The 21,914-nt window shown below is 46.6% G+C and overlaps 1 protein-coding gene across 4 annotated transcripts in view; it reads right to left on the bottom strand.

The window, feature by feature from the left end:
- Nucleotides 1-21,914, bottom strand: part of SNX30 (sorting nexin family member 30) — a 144,154-nt gene that overhangs the window by 2,580 nt on the left and 119,660 nt on the right. For 3 of the 4 annotated variants that reach the window (XR_010130419.1, XM_055350427.2, XM_055350425.2), the window contains one exon: nucleotides 14,611-14,763. Coding sequence is in view for 3 of the 4 variants with exons in the window: in XM_055350427.2 (XP_055206402.2) it covers nucleotides 14,611-14,763 (153 nt within the window). In the remaining variant the exon portion in view is untranslated. Of the gene's footprint in view, nucleotides 1-3,669; nucleotides 9,898-14,610; nucleotides 14,764-21,914 lie in introns of those variants that run through there. The other variant, XM_004048452.5, reaches the window with a different exon arrangement.

Genomic DNA, 21,914 nt, shown 5'->3' with positions numbered 1-21,914 from the left:
AGGGATGTCTCCTTCCACTGGGAAGGAGCTAGCACCCTTGCAGAGTCAGGCAACATGAGCAGAGCAGATGGGATGGGAAAGATGAGTTCAAGAAGTTCAAGATCACGTTCAACCTCTCCAACCTCACTAATATAAGGGAGCACGGAATCCAGATTTGGGAGAGCAGGGAGGGCATCCCAGAAATGACTTCTATGATAAGGCTGGAAGGGTAAGTAGGAGTTACTAAGGCCAGATGTTGGGGGACATTCCAGGCAGAAGGAACACCATGCTGGAAGGCCTGAAGGTGAAAATATATCAAAGGTTTAGGAATTCAGTGTGAAGGCAGCAGACGGAAGGACAAGTATTACGGAGGACAGTAAGATGAGACTGGGGTGGTAAGGAGGAATAACATAAAATATCCTTTCAAAAGAAAAAGATGTTTCTCTTCAGAGTAAATGGGGATAGCTGTTGGAAGGTGTTAAGCAGGAACAGAGTGCTTAAATTTGCATCTTAGAAACAGCTCCCTGGCAACATTGAGGACAATGAATTGGTGGAAGGAGTGAGCAAGCTTGAAGAAAGGAGATGAGCTGCGAAGCCCTTGCAGTAAACCAGGTGAAGGATAATGGCAGACTGACTGGCCAGCCTTGGTGGCTCAGGCCTATAATCCCAGCACTCTGGGAGGCCAAGCCGAGAAGATCACTTGAGGCCAGGAATCCAGCACTAGCCTGAGCAAATAGCGAGACCACCATCTCTACAAAAAAAATTAAAATCACCTGGGTATGGTGGTGCGCACCTATAATCCCAGCTACTCAGGAGGCTAAAACGACAGGATCGCTTGAGCCCGAGTTCAAGGCTGCAGTGAGCTATGACTGGGCCACTATACCCCTGCCTGGGTGAGAGAGTAAGATTGCCTCTTAAAAAAAAAAAATTAAAGTAAAAAAATAATAGCAGACGTAGGGTAGGAAGCTACAAGCATGGAGAAAAGTAGATGGATATGGAAAAATATTTGGGAGTTAGAGGCTACAGGAGTTGGTTAATGGATGGATGGTAGAGGGTGAGGTAGATGGAGGCCAGAATGACTCAGATTTGGGGCTCAGGCCACTGGGAAAAAGGTATTGCCCCCTCCCCCCCCCCCCCCCCCCCCCCGCCGCAAAGAGTCTGGCAGCATGAGCAGAGCAGATAGGATGGGAAAGATGAGGTCAAGATCATGTTCAACCTCTCCACCCTTACTCATCAATATGCTCATTCCCCAACTCCTTATCTTCTGGTCCAGCCTCTGGACCAGCTCCTCAGCCTGAATGAATCTAATCGTTCCTACTCCTGAAAAGCCTCTTACTGTTTAGAGAAATGTCATTCCTTGTCCACATTGACCCTGCTATAAACTTGTGTTTTTTAACCTGAGCTGAGCTCTCAAAGCCCAAGTATTGGCTCCTTTTCAACTCCAGCTGTCACCAGGGTAGGAGTTTCAAACCTTGTCAGCTTTCCCAGGGTCACCATTTCTTCTAACAGATGTTCTAACCCAGTGGTTCTTGGGCCAGCAGCAGCAGCATCACCTGGGAACCGGTTAGAAATGAAAATTCTGGGATCTCACCCAAGTCAAACTCTAGGACTGGGGCTCAACAATTGGTGTCTCACAAGCCCTCATTTAAGAATCACCATTCTCACCTATGGGGCCCGATTTTTTCTCAAGAATTTTCCCTGAGTCCTCCTTCTCTCCCTGCATCCTTTTTTTTTTTTTTTTTTTGACAGTCTTACTCTGTTGCCCAGGCTGTAGTGCAGTGGTGCAATCTCAGCTCACTGCAACCTCCACCTCCAGAGTTCAAGCAATTCTCCTGCCTCAGCCACCTGAGCAGCTGGAAATACAAGCACACACCACCATGTCTGGCTAATTTTTGTATTTTTGATAGAGACAGGGTTTCGCCATGTTGGCTAGGCTGGTCTCGAACTCCTGGCTTCAAATGATCCACCTGCCTCGACCTCCCAAAGTGCTGGGATTACAGGTATGAGCCATTGCACCCTGCCTGTATTCTTAATTCTTGAGGCCTCCAAGGTCCTGTCCTTGGTTCTCTTCCCATGCAATCCAGTCCACCCCCATGGACTCCAGAACTTCATTTCCAACAGCCAAGTCAACATCTCCACCTGGATTTCCTCAAACCTAAAGCGAAACCAAGTTCTCCTTCTCACACCCCACCACCTAAGCTCATTCCATCTTTTTTGACTTTTAATTTTTGTAGAGATGGGGTCTACGTTGCTCAGGCTGGTCTTTAACTCTTGGGCTCAAGTGATCTCCCGCTGTGGCCTCCCAAAGTGCTGGGATTACAGGAATGAGCCACCGCGCCCAGCCTCCATATTTTGTCTTTCTCTCCTGATTTTAGCTAATGGCATCACCTCCAAATCCCAGGCTGGCAATCTTCCAGTCATCTCCGGTCCATTCTCCTCCCCCCAAGAATCTCTTAAATCGGCTATTTTCACCTCCCTTTATCACTTCTTGCCATGGCTTTTGGAATTTATTCCTCCCCATTCTTCAGGCCTTCAATCTGACACCGTCCTTCAGTATTTTATTTCCATCATCTTGTTAAAAAGAAAACAGGGCCAGGCACAGTGGCTTATGCCTGTAATCCCAGCACTTTGGGAGGCCAAGGCAAGCGAATCGCTTGAGCTCAGGAGTTCAAGACCAGCCTGGGCAACATGGCAAAACCCCATCTCTGCGAAAAATAAAAAAATTACCCGGGCATGGTGGCACGCACCTGTAGGACCAGCTACTCGGGAGACTGAGGTGGGGGGGACTGCTTGGGCCTGGGAGGCAGAGGTTGCAGTGAGCTGAGATCATGCCACTGCACTTCAGCCTCGGTGACAAAGCAAAAGAAAAAAAAAAGAATATCCTGTTAAACAAAAAAACTGGCAAAGCATACATGAAGGATTGTTATCCTTAATATTTAAATTGGCCATATCCTTAAGGATAATATCCTAATAGCCTTAATATTTAAATTAGGAAGTCTTTAGAAAGGGGCTATCACAGTGAGAACCTGCCTGACATTTAAGTGCTTTGTATACCATATTGCTAGTCCTATCGACAACCCCACGTGGAAGTCTTGTTTTCATCTCAAAGATCATAATACTAAATATTCAGCCAAGTGTGACTTGCCTAAAGCCACATAGCTAGTAAGTGGAAAAGCTGAGATTTGATCCATGATCCACGTCTTATTCAGCTTGCTGCCTTATTTTGTATGACTGCAGTCTTAAAGTAAGTCAAGTTGAGCACCATTTTAAATATACTCAAGTTCAATGCATTACCATCATCAGGTCAACTTAACTGGCCCTGACGCAGAATATAATGTTGTGCTTTGCTATGGGATAACACAGGAAATCTTTCATGTAGTAAATACCTCAGCTGGCTGTTGGCCTGCCTGCCAGTCATGATGGCTACTACACTAGGAAGTTTCTTCATCTCCCCAGATCGGTGCAGATGTGGAAGATGTAGAAGAGGGTAAATTGAGGGTAAATTGGGCCTATAAAGAAGTGAAGAAGAATAAAAATAGTTCAATTATATATATTTTTTCCTGTCGCTCTATATGTCTTGATTCTTACAGGCAAACTGAAAACTTGTAAAGAGAAAATAAGAAAACAGAAAAATAGGTACACATGTTTTTCTGCCTTACAAAAAGGTACAAATGAGGACATGACTCCAGATAAAGAAAGCATCTTTTATGGGTTTATTGGTCCTTTAAGTTAATTGAAGTAAAGAAACTTTAAATTTACAAGCTAATATTTATCAAGCAATACAAATTCTTTTGTTTACCTCAAAATGTAATACTAATTCCATAGTAAACAACAATTTTTTTATACACAGATATATGAAAAAAGTGGACAAAAACCTCGTGCCAGCATCAAAAAGTCAACAAAAAAACGATTCTTTTTCCATTTTACAATCTCTGGTTTCCATAACAAACAAAAAAACAGGGTGACATTCTTTTTAAAGTTTGGTAGCTTCATGAAACAAAGACTTCCATCTGTAAATAAATCACTTTCTTATCAACACACTCTCTCAAGCACTTTTTTTTTTCACAGCTTTTGTTTTGGCATAATGGCAGCATGGAGAGAAGGTAACATTTACACGGTGGACTACATCAATACCTCAGAAGGTTTTTATTTTAAAATTTTAAACGTAAAGAATGACTTTTAAAAATAAGAAATGACAGTCCATAATGTGGACATGTCCAAAGCCGAAGTTTTTAATCTCTTCTTTAACAGTTAAAATACAAGTTAGAAAGTTTGCTGGCAGTTTATTTCACAGGAATATATCAGATGGACATCATCTCTCAATGCACTCCCAACTCACAGCAATGAAGGGAACAGGCACACAGAAATACAACGGACAGGGAATCCACCAGACAGGACCCAAACCTCAGGGGTGTCTAGGCCAAAAGCGCCTTTAAGAGATGCTGGTTTGTTATTGGATAAAGGCCGAGATGACAGAGCCACTGCTTCCTCACACTGACTCACATCTTGGTTTGCAATCCACTTTCCTCTCTCCTCACTTCCACAGGGAGGAAAAAAAGTGATTTTCCTTTCCTCCTCCCAGTAACATTTCTGACTGAAGTGTTGGTCTAAGACTGTGAACGATCAATCCTGTCCAACAGGGGTGTTGCTGGGTGTCACCTACTAGGACCAGCCTACAGAGAGCCCAGAACCACCTGGTGTGGGAGTGCTGCTGCTGACAGAGAATATGCAATGCTCCTCGCCACTGGTGTTAACACTAAAGGCTCTGCTAAAATGGACTAAATTACATGAGTCAACATCATGTTTTCTGTTTTTGGCATTTCAACCCACAGAGAATTTCTATCTGAAACAAGCTGCTCTGAGGCTTGAAGATACCCCCCAGTATCTTCAAAAGCTGTTCTGCAGAATCAGGAGTAACATTTAATACTGTTGTCATCTATAGCATTCTTTGTTTCTACGTGATTTGTCAATGCCGATACTATATCCTCTAAAATCAAAAGTATGCCAAAAGGCACTAATCTTTCACACTTAAAAAAAAAAAAGGTTTTGTGGTCCCTGTGTTTCCTTACATTATCAAAAATATTATTTGGCAAAAGCAGTCCTTAGTTTTCCCCTCCCCAAAGCCAACCCTAGTGATGGCCCTCACTTTCTCGCTTGTTTCTTTAGGGGGCCTGAGGACTGACTATGTTAGATCTCTATATTATTGAAGCTGAACAACTGATTACATTTCTAAAACTCTTTCTACCCAGGACTTTTAAAACACTAGGTGAAGAAGAATAAGGCATATTAGTAGGTACGGACAAATTCTCAAAAAAGTAGAGTTGGGCTTTGAAAAGTCTGTGGCATTTTTTTTAAATTCTGGATTTGTTGATTTTCAAGTGCTAAATACATAGAATGTTTATATAGGAGACAAATATCTTATTGGTTTGTTATTTTTTTCAAAGCACTTATTTACAGACTCTCTGTAGTAGTAAAAACTACCTGGAAAACATATTTTTCTGCCACACAGAAAGGGTTAGACAGTCATACTCAGGATGTATCTCAAATTATGATGAAGAAAGAACAGTCTAATCCCCTGCAACAAAGCCCCCACCCCAACCTTTCCAACACAGACAACTTACACACACTCTGACACATGTAACTGTGAGACCAGGCATCCCTCAGACAAAAAGCTGACAATCACAGGGTGGGTTGGTGAAAAAATGGATTCCTGGTTTATTCACTGAATTGAAAAGATCACAAGGCAGAACAAGGCCGAAGAGAACAATTCCAACACACCCAACGCAAGCTGTGAGGCTGGCCCAGGAGAGAACATTTTCCTCAAATTTACTGATACAGGCCTCCTGCCATCTGACAGACAAGACATAAGAAATGAGAGGGTGTGTCCATCTGCTGCCATCTTGAAGGCTTTTGGAAGTGAGACAGGAAACCCAAACTCCCAACCTAAGTTTGTAAATGAGCGTGGCCAAAGCAGGGTTGCCCCAGCCCTATAATTGGATCACCCAGTTTCCACAGGTCCTTAAAGTAGGTGTCTGGGAAGGTGGAGTCCAGACTGGTGTGCCCTGTCCTGACCACAGGCAGCCCATCTTCTGAGAAGAATCACCCTCAGTGCAGCCAGCAACCCATCTGGCCAGACTGGAACCCAGTACTAACCGACCCCAAGACCCAAGGAGAAGAGGCTGACACAAGCCTTGGAGGTTGCTCTTGACTTCCCTCTTCCTCCTCTCTCACCAGCTCAAGAGAGAACGTAAAGAATGCCTGTCCCGCAGTCCAATGAATGGTGTCAAAACAGAGCCCAATGCCTGTGATTAAAAAGCTAACAATGGCAGGACCAAGTCACACAGTAACTATGGATGTTCCTCGGGCTGCCATCCCAAGAGAGAAATTCCACTTGCAGACTGCCACATGGTCATCGTGCCCTCCTCTAAAGCAGAACTTCCTGTTATTTGATCACAAAAGGCAGCCTCACATGAAGTGAGCAGCAGGTGTGCATTCATTCAACTTCCCCATGTGGAGTGGGAACTGGGAAAACCATTCAAATCAACAACGTCTAGAACACACTCTGGGTAGGGCTGAAATCTGGCATGAAAACAGACTTAGCTTACAGTCACCATGATCTCCAGGTCATGCTGGTTTATTTCAACTAAAGAAAGGTGTCTGGTGAGTTGAAAGAATGACGTGGTGAAATATGGAGCCAATCATCTCCATAATCACACTTTAAGGTGAGCAGGAATCATTATAAAACTTTTATTAAAGGATAAAACCCAACGCTAAGCCTGGCTGGGTGGTATGTTCCCTCCCCATTGAGGAGCAGTGGTTCCTCGATCTGAGCAGAACAGCCTAGAATGTTCGTGTAGATCTACCACATTAGTAAGAAAAAGCAGCGCCCATGCTTGCTACAAATCACAAGGCTCTCTTAAACATCATTTGCGTCTCTAAAATCTGCTCAGTTCCTAGGACTCCTCTCTTCTGTCTTCCTCTGGATTTTTAACCCGGGCGAATGAAATCTCCCACTTTCCAGGCCTGGGGCGGCTGCTAGGGAGGGCCTTGTATTCCACTGCCATGTATTCAAGCCTCAAAACCTATGTCTGTCTGCTTGAGGTAAAGTAAATAATAATAATAATAAATACTTAAGAGAGGAGGACTGATCTCAGGGCCACAATTTTGTGAAGTCAAGAAGTGTGAGGTGATGAAACCTCTACAAGGCAGTCTTTGGCACAGAAGCCTCCGTGTGACACTTCTAGGGAATATCTCTTTTGTGCTTGGTCAAAATGAAGAGGCAAATGGTTGGGACTGCTGGCCCTCAGAGGCCCAGGGGAGCCTGCTTCACCACCTAACGTCCCCTTCCTTCTGGGCCAGCCTCCTCACCTCATGAGACACCAGCCTGGAGGCTGGGAAGGAATCCTTTCTCTGGAAGGACTATTTCTCCCAGAAAATCTGTAATGTACACTGGACTTCCTGGCTCTGTTATCAATAACATGCCAGGAGGACAGAAAGTTTGCCTTGTTCCAGGTCTTTCTGATATCTTACAGCACAGGGCATCACATGGGGACCAAACAGAGCAAGCCCAAATCCCACGGTGCCTGCCTCCCTTCAGAGCCAGCCATCTGCCTCTCACTAGGAGAGGGAGTGACCGTGTGCATCCCACGCCCCTTCCCACATCTCCCAGTGAGGAACCTGGTAAATTTTTTCAAGTGCTGCCTTCTTTCCCAACTAACCATTACACAGGAATGTTTCTGGGTTTTGGCAACTAGCAGATAGTCAGATTTCATTTTCCTGCAACTCCAGTTTTTTCCAAACATTCATTACACTGGACATTTGTAAAGCATACCTTCCCCAAGGTAAAGCTTCCTATGTTCCCAAAGATGAGCATTTGCTGCTGGGCTGGTCTGGTGTCTTCTGCCAAATATCAACAGAGGGCTGTCAGCTCGCCATTAGACACATATCCTGATTCTCCCAGCACAGTGTCAGGTCAGACCCAGGCGTCCATACCCACGCCAACACGATGGCTTAGAGGTAGAATAAAGCACGCAATCACTCGGGGGTACATGGGTTGTTCTTACCTTTCCGCATCAATGAGTCATTTCTAACTATATCAAACTGAAAATTCACATCAAAGGACTTGAGAATGGCACAAATAGGGTTTAACACTACAGGCAAGTACCAATTGATTTAAACATTATCATTTAAACTGCAACATTGTCAAACACAATGAAACAGAACCAAGCCGTCCTATGCTGTCCAACTGCGGCATCAACAGCACCACAGCCTTGGCCGATGCGAGGATGACCTGCAGTTAAAAGTGGGCTTAAGTGACCTTGACGTGCTGCCCGCTGACCAGTATTTCCAGGTGAACTTGCATCTGAAGCAGCGCCTTAACACAGCTGTTTCATTAAAAATAAACAAAAAAAAACTACCGCTTATTTGAGGCTCAGATTCGTAGTTTTACAGGGATGAGCCACAGATGAAAGAACACAAACATGACATGTAGCTTCATTTCAGCAGAAAAAAAAAAAAGAGTTGGAAGATAGATCCTTGGTGACTGTCTGCTTTGTGATCTGAAAAGTAAACCTGGTCATTGTCTGAAATGCAGCCTGTAACCACAGTCAGCAGTCCCCAGGAATCTGGCTGCACACTGAGGAGACTTTAGCTTAGCTGGAAACGAAGGGCTCGCTGTTGCATTTGTCATTTTCGAGGCCCGTCCAGGTACTGATTTTCCTTCCTGACCAGGAAATGTTAAGGGTTAAAGCACTTTATGTAGAACATTCACACTGCATTGACAAATTTCGACTGTATCACAACAACACGACATACCAGCCCTCTCACCAAAAGCTTGCCCAGACATTCAGAGGACACAGGAGGAAATATTAAAGTAGGTATTTTTGGTGAGGTAAAGGCAAATTGCACAAAGCTGACACTGGGGGTGGAGCTTGGTATATGCCCACTGATCTCAACAATGGGGAGCTACTCTGACTTCAAGATAATAGATATTCCCTAACAGGTCTAATCCCTGCTCTGATGACAGTGAACAAGCAAAACACTGAAGACCTTCACAGAAAAAAAACAAAACAAAACAAAAAAAAAACAGCACTTTGTTTTTTTCATTTTACACAAAAAGTTTCCAATCTGTTGCATTCTAGTGTCAGAAACAAGCTTGGGGAGCATTCCCCTGAGCTTCCCAAAGGCATTGCAGGAGGACAAGGACGCTGGCTTGCTCACTCAAGCATGGACGCACGTTGACATTGATTTAAATGTCCCTATGTGAAACAGAAACAGTAAGACGGTATCACTCATCACAAGCAGGCAGCAGGCCACACTCACAGCTACAGGTACTGTACGTTAAGGACTTGCCAGGGAGGCACCAATGCGTCCTAGGCCAAGACGAGTCAATGCCCACAGAGGCCAATTCCAGAGGGGCCAGGTTTCCACAGAAAGCAGCAGCTGCCTTCTGTTCCTGCCTCCTCCTCATCCTTGAAAAGCAGGCCCCGGGTTCTCTCTCACAACTGGCAACTCAGCTGTCCCTAAAGAGGAAACTGTCATGAAATGTCAGAGCATCAGCTGCAGGTTGTCTTGTCCCTTGGTTTCAAATTTTCGTAGTGCTTCACTGAACAGGTGCCTTCATAACATGGAGGTATGCTGCTCTTGCTGAGAGATATTCTAGCCTCACAGACTCCACCATGGAATAAATACTAATTGAAAACCACTGTGGGGTGAAAGGTGGGGGAGGGAAAAATACACAAAGGAGAGATGTTTCTGTGGTTGTTTTCCCAGCACTGCGTCTCTGGCACTGCAGGGACATTCCGGTATGGGGTGCCAGGCCCTGTGTAGGTAGAAGAGTCTCTGTCCCAAGAAAGAACTTTACTTGGCCTCTTGTTTCTCCTGCAGTAGTGGAATAATCGACTCCCACGCCATGAGGCACTGGAACGACAACATACACACACAGTATCAGCTTTGAGTTTCCGATTTCGGGTCAGCTTCAATTCTGCTCTGATCTACCCTTTCGTTGTCGATCCCGCTGGGTTACCTTTATCTAATGATGCCTGCATGTGTCATCCATAATTATTACAAACGGGGAGGTAACAGGTGTTTGTTTTGAATGTGTCACCCCATCTTTATGAAAGACAGCAATATCTCTGCAAGGCTTAAATGCATTCATGTTAGTCTGTAAAGCTCAGATCCAGTGAATGGAAATGGATTCACTGGAGGAAGTTCTTTTTCTTTCAAAAAAGCAGAAAAAAGCCCAAGCAGGAAACCCCTAAAGAGGCCCTAGAATCTCGGCAGGGATGGAGACACTGCTCCAGGTGTGGGTGGCACTTATGCAGGATGGAAATCATAGTTGGAGCAGGCCAGGCACCTGACTCGGAGCAGGTGGAAAGCCCACTCTTCCTCACCAACCTCAAGTTTGCTTGTTTGGGCCACACCTGAATCTCTCAAAAGGGAATATGGAAGAGGGAAGCCAGTGTTTATTGAGTTTTATTATGTCCAAACATGGTGACATACTTTACATTAGTTATCACCAGTCCTCACAGCTCCTCTATGAAGGAGAATTATTACTCGACACATACACACTGATTTCATGGATGGGAAGACAAGACTCAGGTTAAATAACTGGCCCAGACACACAGCTTGTCCATGGTAGAGCTCATGGTTCCCACGCTGATGTTCTCTCCACTACACCAACCTCTTTTCATCCCAGATCCTTGTGAAAGGCCAAGAACTCAGAACACTCTGGCATTGTCCTCTGAGAGCAGAAATGATTCACCCTTTGGAAAGTCTCTTGCATAAAGAGGGCAAGTGAATCACATAAGGCTTCTCAGTAGCAGCCCAGGGGTGGAGGAGGACTTTGTACTGAGTCATTTAGGGAGGAGTTCTGAGGAGGTGGGAGGAGTTTTGGGGAAGTGGAGAGGGGTTCTGAGAAGGCAGGAAGGGTTTGGGGGAGGTGGGGAGAGGTTCTGAAGAGGTGGGGAGGAGTTCTGAGGGGGTGGGAGAGGTGTGAGGAACGGGAGTTCTGAAGAGGTGGGAGGAATTGTGAGAAGGTGAAAGGAGTTCTGAGGAGGCAGGAGGAGTTCTGAGGAGGTGGGAGGAGCTCTGAAGAGGAATCCTGAGGAGCCAGGAGGAATTCTGAGGAAGTGAAAGGACTTCTGAGGAGGAAGGAGGAATTCTGAGGAGGTGGGAGGAGTTCTGAGGAAGGAGGAGGAGTTCTGAGGAGGAAGGAGGAATACTGAGGTGGGAGGAGTTCTGAGGATGGAGGAGGAGTTCTAAGGAAGGAGGAGGAGTTCTGAGGAAGGAGGAGTTGTTCTGAGGAGGGAGGAGGAATTCTGAGGAGGTGGGAAGAGTTCTGAGGAGGGAGGAGGGATTCTGAGGAGGTGGGAGGATTTCTGAGGAGGGAGGAGGAATTCTGAGGAGGTGGGAGGAGTTCTGAGGAGGGATGAGGAATCCTAAGGAGGCAGGAGTTCTGAGGAGGGAGGAGGAATCCTGAGGGAGAAGGAATCCTGAGGTAGAAGGAGTTCTGAGGCGGGGGGGGGGAGTTCTGAGGAGGAAGAAGGAATTCTGAGGAGGTGGGAATAGTTCTGAGGAGGGAGGAAGAATTCTGAGGAGGTGGGAGGAGTTCTGAGGAAGGAGAAGGAATTCTGAGGAGGGGGGAGGAGTTCTGAGGAGGGGGGAGGAGTTCTGAGGAGGTGGGAGGAGTTCTGAGGAAGGAGAAGGAATTCTGAGGAGGGGGAGGAGTTCTGAGGAGGGAGATGGAATTCTGAGGAAGGAGGAGGAGTTCTGAGGAGAGAGGAGGAATTCTGAGGAGGTGGGAGGAGTTCTGAGGAGGCAGGAGGAGTTCTGAGGAGGCAGGAGGAGTTCTGAGGAGGCAGGAGGAATTCTGAGGAGGGAGGAGGAGTTCTGAGGAGGCAGGAGGAATTCTGAGGAGGGAGGAGGAGTTCTGAGGAGGTGGGAGGAGTTCTGAGGAGGTGGGAGGAGTTCTGAGGAGGTGGGAGGAATTCTGAGGAGGTGGGAGGAATTCTGATGGGGGGAGTTCTGAGGAGTGGGAGGAATTCTGAGGAGGTAGGAGGAGTTCTGAGGAGGCGGGAGGAGTTCTGAGGAGGCGGGAGGAATTCCGAGGAGGTGGGAGAAGTTCTGAGGAGGTGGGAGAAGTTCTGAGGAGGCAGGAGGAGTTCTGAGGAGGCAGGAGGAGTTCTGAGGAGGCAGGAGGAGTTCTGAGGAGGCAGGAGGAGTTCTGAGGAGGGAGGAGGAGTTCTGAGGAGGCAGGAGGAGTTCTGAGGGGGGAGGAGGAGTTCTGAGGAGGTGGGAGGAGTTCTGAGGAGGTGGGAGGAGTTCTGAGGAGGTGGGAGGAATTCCAAGGAGGTGGGAGAAGTTCTGAGGAGGGAGGAGGAGAGAGGCATCCTAGGTCAAGCCAGAAAGAAGAGTGGTGAAATTGCTTCCTGATTCCTCCTTGGTGACTCTGAGGTTAGAGAGGAAGCTAAACTCTGAAGCCCACCTTATATACGGAAGATGATCTGGGGTCTGTGGCATTCCAGGTCCTGCTCTCTCCCTAGGCCATCACTTCAGATCTGCAATGGACTTTGTATGTCAGCCATGATAAACCAAGGCCATACCAGTTTTCTATTCGGTCCTCAAATGTACCAAACTCTTTCCTGCCCCAGGGACTTTGCGTATGTTGTCTCCTATACCTGGAATATATGTCTTCCAAGCCTCTGTCTCTGAGACTCGGATGAAATGTCATTTCCTCAGCCTGGCCTTTCCTGACCACTCCACTTGCCCCTCCCATCCTTAGTCTGCATTATGCCCCCTGGTATTTTCTCCCCCAGTTTCCCGTTCTTTTCCTTATCTCACTCTGAAGCTGTGGGCTCCTTTGATGAACACATACCCTCCACAGGGCAGGAATCCTGCTGTTTATCAGTTTGGTACACACTGCCCCTTGCACACAGCAAGTGCACAAAAAGCATTTGTTAAATATGTATAGAAGCAATACCAGGCCCCAAGACAGTGGCCCTGCCTGTGATATAGTGGGAAGACAGATAAACACGTACCTAAGACCAGGGTTGGGTCCTCCTGGGACCAGGACTTTAGGAATGCTGGGATTAATTACCAAGGGGAGTGACAGAGACATTTGACATAGTTGGTTTTGTAGTAGTAGGAAGGCCACTGAACAGCAGAGGGAAGGTGTGGGAGTTACGGAAGAAAGGAACTCTGGGTAACAGACTGCACTACTGCACTCCAACCTGGGTAACAGAGTTTTTGACCCTGTTGCAATATATATATATACATACATACACACACACACACACATACACACACTCATTCATGTGTGTATGTATATGTGTGTATATATATGTGTGTATACGTGTGTGTGTGTGTGTGTGTGCATACACACACACACACACACACACATATATAGCGTGACAGGGTCAAAAAACTCTGTTACCCAGGTTGGAGTGCAGTAGTGCACAATCATGACTCACTGTAGCCTTGAACTCCCGGCTCAAGCCATCCTCCTGCCACAGCCTCCCGAGTAGCTGGAACTATAGGCACACGCCACCACACCTGGCTCATTTTGTATCTTTTGTAACGACAGTCCCACTACATTGCCTAGGCTGGTCTTGAACTGGGCTCAAGTGATCCTCCCACCTCGGACTCTTCAAGTGCTGGGATTACAGGCATGAGCCACTGCACCTGGCCTCGCACTGGTTTGCTGGACATACGAATCAAGCAAACCTTGATTGAGGGCACTGGGCTGTAGCCTGATAAGAGTCATCTCTATGTGTGTGTGGTGTGTGTATGGTGTGTGTGTGGGTTGTGTGTGAGGGTTGTGTGAGGTGTGTGTGTGTGGTATCTGGGTGTCGTGTGGGGCGGGGTTGTGTGTGGGGTGTGTATGTGGGGTGTATGTGTGGGGGGTGTGTGGTATGCATGTAGTATGGGGGGGTGTGGTGTATGTGTGGTGTGTGTGTAGTGTGGAGGGGGTGTGGTGTGTGTGTAGTGTGTGTGTGGGGTGTGGTGGTGGTAGTGGGGTGTATGTGTGTATATGTGTGTGTGTGTGTGTGTATGTGTGCGTAGTGCTTAACCTGGTCAAGGGATCCATGAGTAAAACTTTTTAATAGAATTGCTTTCCTTTGTAATCCTACATCCCTTTATTTTACGTATTTAAAATCAATATTTTGAAGTCTATTTAAAAAACAAATGCACAGTATTTTGGTGAGGGGTCTATAGGCTTCACCAGATGACCAAAGGGGTTCACTGCATAACCAAACTGAAGGGCCCCTGTGTACAGAACCCCAACACAGAGTAAAGTAACCCCAAAGCCTCCATTCGGTGGCAGCATCACTATGCTGAAGGTCTGACTGGCTCTGGGAAGCAACCAGTGCCAGGCCCAGAGAGCATGGAAGACCAACGGGCTGCTTCCCCAGCAGCATGTGCAAGGGAAACCCCTGTGAGCATCCCCTCTGCTGCCAAACCCAGCACTGCAGCCACATGGCTGGGCAAGGGCATGAAGCAGGAGCCAAGACTAAGCAGCTAAAATAAGGGAAGGAGATGAGACTAGCAGGATTCCCAGCTTCTGGATTTCTGGTAGGCCCATGTGAAAGGCTCTGGCCATTAGAAACCAGTCTTGTTGGGCACGCTTATTACCTTCTCATAATACTGGATGTTCTTGTCAGCCATCCCCATGAGTAGCTGCCGGAAGTCCTGCCTCTTGTTGTTCTGCCACCTCTCCATGTCAGCTTTCAGGTCAGCATTGAAACACTCCATCCGATCCTGACATTTCTCGACGTCCGCCGGTACCTGGAAAAAGGAGGCACACATGGGTGCCCTGCACACAGAACTGGCATCTCTTGCCTTGAGCTCCTCTGAGCACACATTTGTCAAAGGCCAAAGCACTACATTAAAATGCCATCAACACGCTCCCTCCTCTGGAGGCATTTATTTGAAAGCAAAACCTTGGGTTTTCAGGTCTAAGGAGGGGCTCTGAAAAGGGGCTCTCCTAACCCAGATCTTCAAACCCACCCAAACACAACAGAGACTCGTGGGGGAAACACCCCCATTTACACAGGAAGAAGAAACATTGCAATTCAGACTCATATGTCTTTGGTTCCTTTTAGGATTTACTCATCCACACTTGAAAGTATGTGCAGACTTTGCAAATATACAGCATTTGGATTGCCCTGCTATTCTCCTGTGTCCCATATTGGAACTAGAAAAGAGGTAGGTTCTCCCAGATCACATGAACTATTCCATTGCTGTGACATTTGATGATGCCTTTCCTCATTAATCAGAGAATTGCAGTAAGACAACTACTGGCCAGCTGCCTCCTCTGAACCCCCCATTATAAATAAACTGGAGGCTTGTTTATGCTTTTCCCAATAGCAGACACTTTTAAACGGAGAGTTACAGAAGTCTGAGAAAACAGGAGGAAAGTTACTTATGCATGTCAAAAAAATTTGAAATTCAAAGAAGAAATACACAACAGGCTATTTCAAGTTTTTCTTAAAGAGGTTTAGAAGACTTTCTCAAAAGGGAACTATGTCACTTGAAGTTTCACAACTTTCACTTTGCTTTGGTGAATTTCACCATCCTGTGCAGCTGGAGTTTGGGCTTTGTGGCTGCAGTGCTTCGCAAAGCTGGCTTCTCTCTCCTAACTCAAGCACTTCACTGAGCCCTGATGGTGGCCAGGGAGCCAACATGCCCAAAGCCAGGTCAAACCCCCGACCTGCCAAATGTATCCCAACCACAAGTGAGGCCTTTTATGTTTGGTGTGCTGGGGCCCATGAACCAAACTGTCTCCAAGCCATGGCTCACCACTGGGAGTCCACTTCCACCAATCGGGGAGGTTTATACCCAAGCCTCGTGGACAAGGAGCTGACCCAGAATGATGCCAATGAGAAAGACAGGCCTGAGGGAGCTGGACACCTTCAGGGTACTCAGCTATCTTCTCCACAGACCACGTGGAGATGGTTGTAGAACACAGGAGTCAGGGAAGAGACACGGCCAAGGCAAGTGAATTTGAATGTGCCTGACACAGGAACTAGACATGCGTGAAACCAGGATGAGCTGGAGAGAGAGATAACTAGACACTCTGGAAATTTAAAAGCAAGGAATTTTTCTGTTAAGATGGGGAAAGAGGCCTTCTTCAAAGCATATAAGCTTCTGGAAGAGGGGAAAAAAAATACTGGGCTTAGTGCAGTGGTTCATGCCTCCCAGCACTTTGGGAGGCCAAGGCAGAAGATCACTGGAGGTCAGGAATTTGAGACCAGCCTGGGCAACATAGTAAGACCCCCATCTCTACAATAAGTAGGATGTGGTGGCGCTATGTTGTCCAGGCTGGTCTCGAACTCCTGGCCTCCAGTGATCCTCCCACCTCGGTCCCCCAAAGCACTGGAATTACAGGTGTGAGCCACCATACCAGGTCAGAGACTGACTTTTTCTTCTGATGCCATGATTTAAGTCTCTTTTGCCTCCTCCCAAGACCACCCATTACTATTGGTTACCTCAGGAAAAACTGAAATAAAAACCAGAGTATCCCAGTCTTGCCTCTCCAGAGTCACTCCAGGAATCAGCCTCAATGGAAAGATGCCCAGCGAGCCAGCGTCTCTGGCTGGCCTCACCTCCCCACAGGCACAGGCCAGTTCCCTTACCCGTCTCCTGGCCACTGCTCACACTTGCATTGGGGTGAGGGTGCCTATGAGCAACTTCCTGTTTGCTTAACGAAACTTCTGCTGTGAGGAGAAAATGGAAAGCCCTGGAAAGAGAACCTCACTGGGACACGTGGAGAGGAGGGCAGCCAGGGTCTCTGAATCAGAGGACTGTTTACAGAGGAAAGATTCCCAGGTTTAAAGATTCCCAGGTGTGTTCTGGAGATGGGAACTCTGACTGACCCAGAAAAATCAAGGTCTAAACCACGGCTGTGGGTTTTAGGACTGCCTGAGCCTCGGTCTGGGAAATATTTGGCTTCTCAGTTTCACAACACATTGTGTGCTTGGCACTGAGGAATACAGAAGTGCTTGGGTCTCAACAGACAAATCTTGTCTCCCGTAACCTACGGTCTAGTTAGGAAGAAACAGGAACATGCCTAGACACTGAGGCAAGATATCCTAAGTGTTGTCGCTTCCCCTGCAGCCCCCGTGATAAGCACGCTGAGGAGGATGGAGGGGGCGGCCAACCTGGGAAGATCGGGCCTCATGGAGGCAACAGCACTGAGGCGGCTCTTTAAAGATGACAGATGTGAGATGTTTGACCACTTGGAAGGCACTCCAGAGTGGCAGTACACGCAAGGGACAGAGGAGAGAAGACACCAGGACCCACCGCAGGAATTGTGCACAGGCCACAGGGCCCACAGCGGCACGGAGAGGGAACTGCAGCTCACAAGATTGGCAGAGGGTGGCAGGGGATGAGGAGCCTGAGGCTCGTCCCAAAGTCCTGGTTTCCTGAGGCCCAGTTAACTCATGCCCACTCTTGGAGGACAGAAAATGCCCCACACTTCCTCCAGCTGCAGTGGACAGCTCTAAAACCAAACTTCCAGAGCTTAGCTTGCACACCCCACCTGCCACTTACCAGGTGTGTGGCCTGGGACCTGGCCTCAGCTTCTCTGTCTGGCTAATAATATCCTCCGCCTCACTAGGCTGTCATGAGGCCAGACAGGCTAATATGTGTTAAGTGCTTTATAGCGTCCTAATTAGGAAGGCGGAGTTGGGCTGGCAGGACCAAGGGAAAGCAAAAAGAGAAGGCAGATTAAGCTATACTTCTGCTTTTTTTCATGGTCCAGGACACATAGCCTTCCTGCACAAATATTAATAACACAATCTTCCTGCACCCAGCTATCACCAGACCCTCAGTTAATACAAAAATGCAAGTTTGCTCACTGCGACCTTGGAGTTATCAGCACTGCACAAAGCCCTCTTCAGTACACAGCACGAGCACCATTCTATGAAATCCCCAGCAAGCCTTTGTTTCCGGGCAGTCAGCTCCCTTCTTGCTGATCTGCCTGTTGCACTCTTGCAATGTATTTTCCTACTTTTTCTAATAAATCTGTTTTTCTTTACCTATAATTGTCTTGGTAAATTCTTCTTACCCCTGCAACACTGGTTCCAGATAGTCATTGCACACCTGTGACACACTTGTGCCTGGCATATAGTAAGTGCTCAATAAACATTTGTTAGCTCATATCAGTATCAATATTATAATTTGCTGTTCACAAAAGATAATCTATCCCTTGCACAGCTCCTCAAGCTTTATTCCATGTGTTATAAAACAGGTTTTCATCTTCCAAATACAAACTATATTATTATGTGTTCTCCCAAACATTATGCCACCCTTTGCCAATGCTACTCCACCCTGAGATTTCATTAGACACCAGAGATGAATCATCTCCAAACTACATATTAGCATGAGATTGCACTGGGCATCCTGGAACTGGGGTTGTGGCTCTAAAACCAGAAGGGAGCGGATGGAGTAAACCAACCTGGTGGAGACAGAACTCACAGATTTGGCAACTGGCTGCCCATGAGAAATAAAATACAGGGAGTCTGAGAGAAGCCTGAAGTTTCTAGTCTGGATGACTAGGGTGGCACTAATGCCACCAAAGGCTCAGAATGAAGGACAGGTCCACAGATCAGAGAAAGGAGGGAGTTGCAGCCAGGGGAAGAGTGATGCCTCCCTCCACAAAGCGGGGTGAGATAACAAGAAAACCAAACACAGCTCTTTTATAAAGGCTTATGGAAAAGAATACACAACCAAATTAAAAAATGAGCACAGGACTTAAAAGTATCTCCAAAGAAGATCAACAGTCAGCTGGGCGCAGTGGCTCACGCCTGTAATCCCAGCACTTTGGGAGGCTGAGGCGGGCAGATCACAAGGTCAAGAGATCAAGACCACCCTGGCCAACACGGTGAAACCCTGTCTGTACTGAAAATACAATAAAATTAGCTGGGCATGGTGGTGTGCTCCTGTAGTCCCAACTACTTAGGAGGCTGAGGCAGGAGAATTGCTTGATCCAGGGAGGTGGAGGTTGCAGTGAGCCGAGATCACGCCACTGCACTCCAGCCTGGCGACAGAGCGAGACTCCATCTCAAAAAAATAAAAATAAAGAAGATAAACAGTCAACAAGGACATGAAAAGATGCTCAACATCATAATCACTAGTGAAATGCTAATCAAAGCCACAGTGAGACAGCACCTCACACTCATCAGGATGGCTACTATTAAAAAAAATAACAAAAACAGAAAATAGGCCAGGTGCAGTGGCTCACACCTGTAATCCCAGCACTTCAGGAGGCCAAGGCAAATGGATCACCTGAGGTCAGGAGTTCAAGACCAGCCTGGCTGGTCTCTGGGAGGCGGAGATTGCAGTGAGCCAAGATCACGCCACTGCACTCTAGCCTGGGCAACAGAGAAAGACTCTGTCTCAAAAAAATAAATAAGCGTTGGTAAGAACATGGGGAAACTAGAACCCTTGTACATTGTTGGTGGATTGTAAAACAGTATAGCTGCTATGGAAAACAGTATGGAGATTCCTCAAAAATTTTAAAATAGAACTACTACATGATCCTGCTGGATTCCACTTCTGAGTACATATCCAAAGAAATTGAAAGCAGGGTCTCAGAGATACTTGTATACACATGTTTATAGCAGCATTATTCACAGTAGCCCAAAGGTGAAAGCAACATAGATGTCCACTGATGAATGGATAAACAAAATGTGGTATGTATATGTATGTGTATGTATGTATGTGTGTGTATGTCCCATATATATGGGATATTATTCAGCCTCAAAAAGGAAGGGAATTCTAACACATTACAACATGGATAAACCAAGGACATTACACTGAGTGAAATAAGCCAGTCACAGGATAAATATTATATTATTCTAGATACGAGGTATCTAGAATGGTCAAAGTCATAGAGACAGAAAGTAGAACAGGGATTTCTAGACGTCAGCAGGAGGGGGAATGGAGAGTTGTTTAATGGGTCAGAGTTTCAGTTCTGCAAGATGAAAAGAGTTCCAGATATCGATTGCACAACAATGTAAATGTGCTTAACACGACTAAGCTGTACACTTTTAAATAGTTAAGATGGCAAATTTTATATTCTGTATATTTTACCACAGTATAATCTTGTTTAAATATATGGAGGGAAAGGTGGGGCTGAGGGAGGCAGGGCCCAAGGTTTGAACTCACAGAGAAGCCAGCATGTGTAGGGTTAATAAAGGACTCAGCAAAAGTCACTCGGGAAGGCGGAAAGGCGGGCACAGAAAGAGGAGGTGGTGAATCAGAGAGAACAGAGCCAGAGAAGCCCAGGGGTGGTAGGAGTTAGAAGAGGATGGAAGGATTAAAAATAAGAAAATAAGAGGAACTGGGGTGAGCTGTCTGTGACCAGCTTGTGAAGTTCCCCAACTTGAAGAAGGGGAGCGCTGGCAACTCATGCTCAGGCATGTATTCTTCTCACCTTTGATTTTTTGGATAGTGTCTTTGTAACTATCAATTCACTGACCAGTAACACTAAGCATTCTTTTTACTTTTATTTTTTATTTATTTTTGAGACAGGTCTTGCTCTGTTGCCCAGGCTGGAGTGCAGTGGCACAATCACAGCTCACTGTAGCCTCAATCTCCCAAGTTCAAGCGATCCTCCTGCCTCAGCCTCCCGAGTAGCTGTAACTACAGATGCACACCATCACACCCAGCTAATATTTTTATCTGGAGTAGAGGCGAGGTCTTGCTACCTTGCCCAGGCTGGTCTCGAACTCCTGAGCTCAGGCGATCTTCCCGTCTTGGCCTCCCAGAGTGCTGAGATAATAACAGGTGTGGGTCACCACCCTCAGCATTTCCTCTTATCTCAATGTTTTAATTTTTGTGACTGAGGTATTGTTACGGTTGTGCTACCATGCGTCTGAAGGATGTTGACATGGCACAGCACTGCTAATGGTTGGGTGTTACTTATCATGACACCAAGGAAAAATATCACCAGATAAGACCTCAAAAGATAAAAATTTATATAGAGGGGACAAAATTGCATTTTTCACCTTGGTTCCCAATCTCTCATGAGAATTTCCATTACAGAATATAGGTTGTTAGTGCAATGACAGAAGAGTCACGTGGATGAGACTGTGCATTTCTGTGTGCTGGGGAACGGGACAGTAACTTAAATTCACTCAACATTCATTTAAAAACGCATTACTCAGTGAGCCGAGATTGAGCCACTGCACTCCAGCCTGGCAACAGAGCAAGACTCAGTCTCATAAATAAATAAATAGATAGATAGATGGATGGATGGATGGATGGATGGATGCATGCGTTACTGAGCTCCTTCCATGTGCCACACATTTCCAGGCCCTAGAACAGAAATCTCAACCTAAGTCTCCTTCTTGGAGCTGGGTTGGAGATGTCACATTATCTGCTCTCATGATGATAGTAGGTTAGGAAAATCTCCAAAGACTACACAAGACAGATATAATCCCAAAGTGTGGAGGAAAGGGGAGCTCGTGGCTGCTGTAGGACAGGCTCTAGGACCAGTGACAGCCACACGCTGCTGAGTGAGCAGGGGACAGGGCTCCCTAACTGGCAATGTGTGAGTGGCAGAGAGATTGGTCCTCTGCCCTCCGGGAAGCCAGAGCCCCCAGGCTGGTCACCTCCAGCTTCCAGCAACTGCGTTTTCAGTGTCTATTTGAGCTGTGAGGTGAAAACAGGTAAGAAAACACTGATACAGGGCCAAGTTTGAAAAGAGGCCATGGAATTGGGCAAACAGAAAGTCAGTGGCTCTCTGAATGAATGCTTTTTAAATTATAGATAAAAACAAACTTCAGAGAATGGTCAGTGGGGAGTGAGGGAGGGAGAGGTGAGGGCACGAGATGAGGAGCAGAGAGGCTGACAGCAAGAGATCCTCGAGCTTGCCTGCTCAATGACACGAGAGTGAAGCCCCAGGGAAGGCCACACGCACTCTCCGTGCC

The sequence above is a fragment of the Gorilla gorilla genome, chromosome 13 (genome assembly GCF_029281585.2).
Source record: "Gorilla gorilla gorilla isolate KB3781 chromosome 13, NHGRI_mGorGor1-v2.1_pri, whole genome shotgun sequence".
NCBI lineage: Eukaryota > Metazoa > Chordata > Mammalia > Primates > Hominidae > Gorilla > Gorilla gorilla.
This window is presented reverse-complemented; position numbering and strand designations above follow the sequence as displayed.